The 11,939-nt window shown below is 36.9% G+C and overlaps 1 protein-coding gene across 1 annotated transcript in view; it reads left to right on the top strand.

Moving 5' to 3' along the window:
* The window catches only part of SLC15A5 (solute carrier family 15 member 5), a 181,788-nt gene that overhangs the window by 153,760 nt on the left and 16,089 nt on the right, over nt 1–11,939 (top strand). Inside the window, exons 6-7 of the mRNA XM_053719733.1 lie at nt 3,999–4,130; nt 11,582–11,690. Coding sequence (XP_053575708.1) covers nt 3,999–4,130; nt 11,582–11,690 — 241 coding nt within the window. The remainder of the gene's footprint in view (nt 1–3,998; nt 4,131–11,581; nt 11,691–11,939) is intronic.

Here is an 11,939-nt window from a genome sequence, read left to right as displayed (position 1 = left end):
ACTTTGTTACAATGTAAAGTAGTGAGTGTACAGCCTGTATAACAGTGTAAATATTTTATTATATCTTTTCATGTGACAACACTGAAGAAATGACACTTTACTACAATGTAAAGTAGTGAGTGTACAGCCTGTATAACAGTGTAAATTTGCTGTCCCCTTAAAATAACTCAACACACAGCCATTAATGTCAAAACCGTTGGCAAAAAAAGTGAGTACACCCCTAAGTGGAAATGTCTAAATTGTGCTCAAAGTGTCAATATTTTGTGTGGCCACCATTATTTTCCAGCACTGCCTAAACACTCTTGGGCATGGAGTTCACCAGAGCTTCACAGGTTGCCACTAGAGTCCTCGTCCTCTTCCACAACGACATCACAGAGCTGGTGGATGTTAGAGACCTTTCGCTCCCCAACCTTCCATTTGAGAATGCCCTACAGATGCACAATAGGGTTTAGGTCTGGAGACATGCTTGGTCAGTCCATCACCCTTACCCTTGGCTTCTTTAGCAAGGCAGTGGTCATCTTGGAGGTCGTTATTTTGGAATACTGCCCTGTGGCACAGTTTGAAAGGGAGGGGATCATGCTCTGCTTCAGTATGTCACAGTACATGTTGGCATTAATGGGTCCCTCAATGAACTGTAGCTCCCCAGTGCCGGCAGCACTCATGCAGACCAAGACCATTACACTCCCACCACCATGTTTGACTGTAGGGAAGACACACTTGTATTAGTACTCCTCACCTGGTTGCCGTCACACACACTTGACACCTTCTGAACTAAATAAGTTTATCTTGGTCTCATCGGACCACAGGACATGGTTGCAGTAATCCATGTCCTTAGTCTGCTTGTCTTCAGCAAACTGTTTCAAGGCTTTCTTGTGCATAATCTTTTGAAGGGGCTTCCTTCTGGGACAACAACCATGCAGACCAATTTGATGCAGTGTGTGGCGTATGGTCTGAGCACTGACAGGATGACCCCCCACCCCTTCAACCTCTGCAGCAATGGCAATCTTCTTATAGCCTAGGCCATCTTTATGTAGAGCAACAATTCTTTTTTTCAGATCCTCAGAGAGTTCTTTGCCAAGAGAGTGGGAGAGCGATAACACCAAATATAACACACCTACCCCCCATTCACGCCTGAGACGTTGTAACACTAACGAGTCACATGACACCGGGGAGGGAAAATGGCTAATTGGGCCTAATTCGGACATTTCCACTAAGGGATGTACTCAGTTTTGTTGCCAACGGTTTAGACATTAATGGCTGTGTGTTTTGTTATTTTAAGGGGACAGCACATTTACACTGTTATACAGGCTGTACACTCACTACTTTACATTGTAGCGAAGTGTCATTTCTTCTGTGTTGTCACATAAAAAAATATAATAAAATATTTACACTGTTATACAGGCTGTACACTCACTACTTTACATTGTAGCGAAGTGTCATTTCTTCTGTGTTGTCACATAAAAAAATATAATAAAATATTTACAAAAATGTGAGAGGTGTACTTACTTTTGTGAGATACTGTATATGTACTGTATGTGTGTGTGTGTATGTATGTACATACCTGCAGTGTAACCTATTATACAAATGTGTCAGCACCATGATTAACAGGAGGTGCATGAGATGTATTTATGTATAATGTGCAGTAACTCTCTATCACATACCTGCAGTGTAACCTAGGTACCGATATGTCAGCACCATGATTAGCAGGAGGTGCATGAGATGTATTTAGTGTATAATGTGCAGTAACTCTATCACATACCTGCAGTGTAACCTAGGTACCGATATGTCAGCACCATGATTAGCAGGAGGTGCATGAGATGTATTTAGTGTATAATGTGCAGTAACTCTCTATCACATACCTGCAGTGTAACCTAGGTACCAATATGTCAGCACCATGATTAGCAGGAGGTGCATTAGATGTATTTAGTGTATAATGTGCAGTAATTCTCTATCACATACCTGCTGTGTAACCTAGGTACCAATATGTCAGCACCATGATTAACAGGAGGTGCATGAGATGTATTTATGTATAATGTGCAGTAACTCTCTATCACATACCTGCAGTGTAACCTAGGTACCGATATGTCAGCACCATGATTAGCAGGAGGTGCATGAGATGTATTTAGTGTATAATGTGCAGTAACTCTCTATCACATACCTGCAGTGTAACCTAGGTACCAATATGTCAGCACCATGATTAGCAGGAGGTGCATGAGATGTATTTAGTGTATAATGTGCAGTAACTATCACATACCTGCAGTGTAACCTAGGTACTAATATGTCAGCACCATGATTAGCAGGAGGTGCATGAGAAGTATTTAGTGTATAATGTGCAGTAACTCTATCACATACCTGCAGTGTAACCTAGGTACCAATATGTCAGCACCATGATTAGCAGGAGGTGCATGAGATGTATTTAGTGTATAATGTGCAGTAACTATCACATACCTGCAGTGTAACCTAGGTACCAATATGTCAGCACTATGCTTAGCAGGAGGTGCATGAGATGTATTTCTGTATAATGTGCAGTAACTCTCTATCACATACCTGCAGTGTAACCTAGGTACCAATATGTCAGCACCATGATTAGCAGGAGGTGCATGAGATGTATTTAGTGTATAATGTGCAGTAACTCTCTATCACATACCTGCAGTGTAACCTAGGTACCAATATGTCAGCACCATGATTAGCAGGAGGTGCATGAGATGTATTTAGTGTATAATGTGCAGTAACTCTCTATCACATACCTGCAGTGTAACCTAGGTACCAATATGTCAGCACCATGATTAGCAGGAGGTGCATGAGATGTATTTAGTGTATAATGTGCAGTAACTCTATCACATACCTGCAGTGTAACCTAGGTACCAATATGTCAGCACCATGATTAGCAGGAGGTGCATGAGATGTATTTAGTGTATAATGTGCAGTAACTCTCTATCACATACCTGCAGTGTAACCTAGGTACCAATATGTCAGCACCATGATTAGCAGGAGGTGCATTAGATGTATTTAGTGTATAATGTGCAGTAACTCTCTATCACATACCTGCTGTGTAACCTAGGTACCAATATGTCAGCACCATGATTATCAGGAGGTACATGAGATGTATTTAGTGTATAATGTGCAGTAACTCTCTATCACATACCTGCTGTGTAACCTAGGTTCCAATACGTCAGCACCATGATTAGCAGGAGGTGCATGAGATGTATTTAGTGTATAATGTGCAGTAACTATCTATCACATACCTGCAGTGTAACCTAGGTACCAATATGTCAGCACCATGATTAGCAGGAGGGGCATGAGATGTATTTAGTGTATCATGTGCAGTAACTCTCTATCACATACCTGCTGTGTAACCTAGGTACCAATATGTCAGCACCATGATTAGCAGGAGGTGCATGAGATGTATTTAATGTATAATGTGCAGTAACTCTCCCTCACATACCTGCAGTGTAACCTAGGTACCAATATGTCAGCACCATGATTAGCAAGAGGTGCATGAGATGTATTTAGTGTATAATGTGCAGTAACTCCCTATCACATACCTGCAGTGTAACCTAGGTACCAATATGTCAGCACCATGATTAGCAGGATGTGCATGAGATGTATTTTGTGTATAATGTGCAGTAACTCTCTATCACATACCTGCAGTGTAACCTAGGTACCAATATGTCAGCACCATGATTAGCAGGAGGTGCATGAGATGTATTTAGTGTATAATGTGCAGTAACTCTATCACATACCTGCAGTGTAACCTAGGTACCAATATGTCAGCACCATGATTAGCAGGAGGTGCATGAGATGTATTTAGTGTATAATGTGCAGTAACTCTCTATCACATACCTGCAGTGTAAGCTAGGTACCAATATGTCAGCACCATGATTAGCCGGAGGTGTATTAGATGTTTGGTGTTTATTGTCAATAATTTAAACTGTGAATGAGGGCCAATAGAACCATAGATAGGTGTTTGATGTGAGAAGATTTTGTTTTGTTTCCAGGTTCATTTATGATCTTCAGACTCACTCCAAGTCGAATAAGAAGCACCTCCACGCATATCTTGACTCTATTTAACGCGGTCGCTTGCTTTCTCGGGGCCTTGTTGGTTGAAATTGTGTTTTTATTATCACAAGGTGAGCTCACTACAAATATTTATATATTGTTAGAGCAGCTAAACACTTTGGTCTAGAGATTATGTGCAGCACAATTATTACTGAGACACAAGCAAACTCTCCAGCTTTAAATGTAGTTTGTAGAATACGACTGCTGAGAATGTGTATATATATAAAACAATATGTATATGAATATAGGTTTGCTAGCAGAGATTATGAGATTTTATTCAAGTAAAAACCTACAAAGTAAATATCCGCTAAGTTAATATCCATCAGTGGTTGAATAAAGCAAATACAACTTAAACTGTAATGCAGAAAAGATATAGGTAACTCAAACACCAAAGAGGAAAGTAGGGATGGGCGAATGTGTTTATATTCAAATTCCAATGTTAGAACAAAATTTATTCTAGAAATTCAAATATTCTTACAAATACTATTATCCAATGTTATTTACAGTTCTCGAATTTGAATGTGACAATTGAATTTGAATATTACATTTATACAACACAGTTGTAGACTAGAAATACTATTTCAAATTCAGCTCACATGTATGTAATGCATATAAATTACAGCTCATACACACATGTACTGTATACCCATAATGCTACAGCTCACATGTATGTAATGCATATAAATTACAGCTCATACACACATGTACTGTATACCCATAATGCCCCAGCTCACATGTATGTAATGCATATAAATTACAGCTCATACACACATGTACTGTATACCCATAATGCCCCAGCTCACATGTATGTAATGCATATAAATTACACCTCATACACACATGTACTGTATACCCATAATGCCCCAGCTCACATGTATGTAATGCATATAAATTACACCTCATACACACATGTACTGTATACCCATAATGCCCCAGCTCACATGTATGTAATGCATATAACTTACACCTCATACACACATGTACTGTATACCCATAATGCCCCAGCTCACATGTATATAATACATATAAATTACACCTCATACACACACACACATGTACTGTATACCCATAATGCCCCAGCTCACATGTATATAATACATATAAATTACACCTCATACACACACATGTACTGTATACCCATAATGCCCCAGCTCACATGTATATAATACATATAAATTACATCTCATACACACATGTACTGTATACCCATAATGCCCCAGCTCACATGTATATAATACATATAAATTACACCTCATACACACACACACATGTACTGTATACCCATAATGCCCCAGCTCACATGTATATAATACATATAAATTACACCTCATACACACACATGTACTGTATACCCATAATGCCCCAGCTCACATGTATATAATACATATAAATTACATCTCATACACACATGTACTGTATACCCATAATGCCCCAGCTCACATGTATATAATACATATAAATTACACCTCATACACACATGTACTGTATACCCATAATGCCCCAGCTCACATGTATATAATATATATAAATTACACCTCATACACACACACATGTACTGTATACCCATAATGCCCCAGCTCACATGTATATAATACATATAAATTACACCTCATACACACATGTACTGTATACCCATAATGCCCCAGCTCACATGTATATAATGCATATAAATTACACCTCATACACACATGTACTATATACCCATAATACCCCAGCTCACATGTATATAATACATATAAATTACACCTCATACACACACATGTACTGTATACCCATAATGCCCCAGCTCACATGTATATAATACATATAAATTACATCTTATACACACATGTACTGTATACCAATAATACCCCAGCTCACATGTATATAATACATATAAATTACACCTCATACACACATGTACTGTATACCCATAATGCCCCAGCTCACATGTATATAATACATATAAATTACACCTCATACACACATGTACTGTATACCCATAATGCCCCAGCTCACATGTATATAATACATATAAATTACACCTCATACACACATGTACTGTATACCCATAATGCCCCAGCTCACATGTATATAATACATATAAATTACACCTCATACACACATGTACTGTATACCCATAATGCCCCAGCTCACATGTATATAATACATATAAATTACACCTCATACACACATGTACTGTATACCCATAATGCCCCAGCTCACATGTATATAATACATATAAATTACACCTCATACACACATGTACTGTATACCCATAATGCCCCAGCTCACATGTATATAATACATATAAATTACACCTCATACACACACATGTACTGTATACCCATAATGCCCCAGCTCACATGTATATAATACATATAAATTACATCTCATACACACATGTACTGTATACCCATAATACCACAGCTCACATGTATATAATGCATATAAATTACACCTCATACACACATGTACTGTATACCCATAATGCCCCAGCTCACATGTATATAATACATATAAATTACACCTCATACACACATGTACTGTATACCCATAATGCCCCAGCTCACATGTATATAATACATATAAATTACACCTCATACACACATGTACCGTATACCCATAATGCCCCAGCTCACATGTATATAATACATATAAATTACACCTCATACACACACACACACACATGTACTGTATACCCATAATGCCCCAGCTCACATGTATATAATACATATAAATCACACCGTATACACACATGTACTGTATACCCATAATGCCCCAGCTCACATGTATATAATACATATAAATTACACCTCATACACACATGTACTGTATACCCATAATGCCCCAGCTCACATGTATATAATACATATAAATTACACCTCATACATACATGTACTGTATACCCATAATGCCCCAGCTCACATGTATATAATACATATAAATTACACCTCATACACACATGTACTGTATACCCATAATGCCCCAGCTCACATGTATATAATACATATAAATTACACCTCATACACACATGTACTGTATACCCATAATGCCCCAGCTCACATGTATATAATACATATAAATTACACCTCATACACACATGTACTGTATACCCATAATGCCCCAGCTCACATGTATATAATACATATAAATTACACCTCATACACACACATGTACTGTATACCCATAATGCCCCAGCTCACATGTATATAATACATATAAATTACACCTCATACACACATGTACTGTATACCCATAATACCCCAGCTCACATGTATATAATACATATAAATCACACCGTATACACACATGTACTGTATACCCATAATGCCCCAGCTCACATGTATATAATACATATAAATTACACCTCATACACACATGTACTGTATACCCATAATGCCCCAGCTCACATGTATATAATACATATAAATTACACCTCATACACACATGTACTGTATACCCATAATGCCCCAGCTCACATGTATATAATACATATAAATTACACCTCAAACACACATGTACTGTATACCCATAATGCCCCAGCTCACATGTATATAATACATATAAATTACACCTCATACACACATGTACTGTATACCCATAATGCCCCAGCTCACATGTATATAATACATATAAATTACACCTCATACACACATGTACTGTATACCCATAATGCCCCAGCTCACATGTATATAATACATATAAATTACACCTCATACACACACATGTACTGTATACCCATAATGCCCCAGCTCACATGTATATAATACATATAAATTACACCTCATACACACATGTACTGTATACCCATAATACCCCAGCTCATATGTATATAATACATATAAATTACACCTCATACACACATGTACTGTATACCCATAATGCCCCAGCTCACATGTATATAATACATATAAATTACACCTCATACACACATGTACTGTATACCCATAATGCCCCAGCTCACATGTATATAATACATATAAATTACACCTCATACACACATGTACTGTATACCCATAATGCCCCAGCTCACATGTATATAATACATATAAATTACACCTCATACACACATGTACTGTATACCCATAATGCCCCAGCTCACATGTATATAATACATATAAATTACACCTCATACACACATGTACTGTATACCCATAACACCCCAGCTCACATGTATATAATACATATAAATTACACCTCATACACACATGTACTGTATACCCATAATGCCCCAGCTCACATGTATATAATACATATAAATTACACCTCATACACACATGTACTGTATACCCATAATGCCCCAGCTCACATGTATATAATACATATAAATTACACCTCATACACACACATGTACCGTATACCCATAATGCCCCAGCTCACATGTATATAATACATATAAATTACACCTCATACACACATGTACTGTATACCCATAATGCCCCAGCTCACATGTATATAATACATATAAATTACACCTCATACACACATGTACTGTATACCCATAATACCCCAGCTCACATGTATATAATACATATAAATTACACCTCATACACACATGTACTGTATACCCATAACGCCCCAGCTCACATGTATATAATACATATAAATTACACCTCATACACACATGTACTGTATACCCATAATGCCCCAGCTCACATGTATATAATACATATAAATTACACCTCATACACACATGTACTGTATACCCATAATGCCCCAGCTCACATGAATATAATACATATAAATTACACCTCATACACACACATGTACCGTATACCCATAATGCCCCAGCTCACATGCATATAATACATATAAATTACACCTCATACACACATGTACCGTATACCCATAATGCCCCAGCTCACATGTATATAATACATATAAATTACACCTCATACACACATGTACTGTATACCCATAATACCCCAGCTCACATGTATATAATACATATAAATTACACCTCATACACACATGTACTGTATACCCATAATGCCCCAGCTCACATGTATGTAATACATATAAATTACACCTCATACACACATGTACTGTATACCCATAATACCCCAGCTCACATGTATATAATACATATAAATTACACCTCATACACACATGTACTGTATACCCATAATGCCCCAGCTCACATGTATATAATACATATAAATTACACCTCATACACACATGTACTGTATACCCATAATACCCCAGCTCACATGTATATAATACATATAAATTACACCTCATACACACATGTACTGTATACCCATAATGCCCCAGCTCACATGTATATAATACATATAAATTACACCTCATACACACATTTACCGTATACCCATAATGCCCCAGCTCACATGTATATAATACATATAAATTACACCTCATACACACATGTACCGTATACCCATAATGCCCCAGCTCACATGTATATAATACATATAAATTACACCTCATACACACATGTACTGTATACCCATAATACCCCAGCTCACATGTATATACTACATATAAATTACACCTCATACACACATGTACTGTATACCCATAATGCCCCAGCTCACATGTATGTAATACATATAAATGACACCTCATACACACATGTACTGTATACCCATAATACCCCAGCTCACATGTATATAATACATATAAATTACACCTCATACACACATGTACTGTATACCCATAATGCCCCAGCTCACATGTATATAATACATATAAATTACACCTCATACACACATGTACTGTATACCCATAATACCCCAGATCACATGTATATAATACATATAAATTACACCTCATACACACATGTACTGTATACCCATAATGCCCCAGCTCACATGTATATAATACATATAAATTACACCTCATACACACATGTACCGTATACCCATAATGCCCCAGCTCACATGTATATAATACATATAAATTACACCTCATACACACATGTACCGTATACCCATAATGCCCCAGCTCACATGTATATAATACATATAAATTACACCTCATACACACATGTACTGTATACCCATAATACCCCAGCTCACATGTATATAATACATATAAATTACACCTCATACACACATGTACTGTATACCCATAATGCCCCAGCTCACATGTATATAATACATATAAATTACACCTCATACACACATGTACTGTATACCCATAATGCCCCAGCTCACATGTATATAATACATATAAATTACACCTTATACACACATGTACTGTATACCCATAATACCCCAGCTCACATGTATATAATACATATAAATTACACCTCATACACACATGTACTGTATACCCATAATGCCCCAGCTCACATGTATATAATACATATAAATTACACCTCATACACACATGTACTGTATACCCATAATGCTCCAGCTCACATGTATATAATACATATAAATTACACCTCATACACACATGTACTGTATACCCATAATGCCCCAGCTCACATGTATATAATACATATAAATTACACCTCATACACACATGTACTGTATACCCATAATACCCCAGCTCACATGTATATAATACATATAAATTACACCTCATACACACATGTACTGTATACCCATAATGCCCCAGCTCACATGTATATAATACATATAAATTACACCTCATACACACATGTACTGTATACCCATAATGCCCCAGCTCACATGTATATAATACATATAAATTACACCTCATACACACATGTACTGTATACCCATAATGCCCCAGCTCACATGTATATAATACATATAAATTACACCTCATACACACATGTACTGTATACCCATAATGCCCCAGCTCACATGTATATAATACATATAAATTACACCTCATACACACAAGTACTGTATACCCATACCCAAATGACAAGTGGCTGTATATACAGCACTCACTGTTATGTGGTAGATGAGCTGTGGTGTAGCTTCCTCTGAGCGTAGTCAGAAAACCTGCACTTAGTGCATATGCACGCAGGTGAAATCTAGTGTCTTTGATACCGCCCTTTTTGCTTGTCGGATAGGATATCTTTGCTGAAGATAGAGTGCGTCTGGCCAAACTCTTCCAAATGATAAGACGCTGTGTGAGTAGAGTACAACTGGTAAGCTAACAAATCTACTTACACAGCGATTTTTCTTTTTGATGTTTTTTCTATAAGGAATCTTTTTCAATCAGGAATCACACTTTATATTACACTCTGCTTTTGCGCCATCTTCTTTTCTTTTTTTTTGTATAGTCTTATTGGTTATTCTTGTGGAAGGGTTTCCCAGGATAGGCTGTGACACTTTTTTCTTTTTTTATAGTTAATGTCCCAGCATCCTTAGCTGCTCAGGCTATGCAATAAGTATATGGAGTAGTCAGCTAATTAATATTATACTAACTGCTAATTATTGTCCCCAATAGAGGCTTCTGTGTCACTTTGTCACTGTCCATGACAGCATTTACCCTCCCTAGATAATACACAGAGGCATCTCATTTAGTAAATCCTGTCATGGAACGTGAATATTCCTTTAGTTTTATACTATATAATATAAGGTAACTTCTCTTGTAGGTAACTGGTACCCAGAATTCTTAGCAGAAGGTCATCTAGAACGATTTTTTTTCTTTCTCTCGTCGGTTTTGCTCATTAATACCATCGGCTTCTGCAGAGCACTGAAAAGGTACGTTATATATTCGTAGTTTCTGTATTATTATATACATATCAGTATAATATCTATAGGTAAAGTATATGTACCAGTGACTCACATATAGCTAATGTGTATTATTATATACATATCAGTATAATATCTATAGGTAAAGCATATGTACCACTGACTCACATATAGCTAATGTGTATTATTATATACATATCAGTATAATATCTATAGGTAAAGTATATGTACCAGTGACTCACATATAGCTAATGTGTA

Source organism: Bombina bombina, chromosome 6 (genome assembly GCF_027579735.1).
Source record: "Bombina bombina isolate aBomBom1 chromosome 6, aBomBom1.pri, whole genome shotgun sequence".
Classification (NCBI taxonomy): domain Eukaryota; kingdom Metazoa; phylum Chordata; class Amphibia; order Anura; family Bombinatoridae; genus Bombina; species Bombina bombina.
Note: the sequence above shows the minus strand (reverse complement) of the source record. Positions and strands in the feature narration are given on the sequence as shown.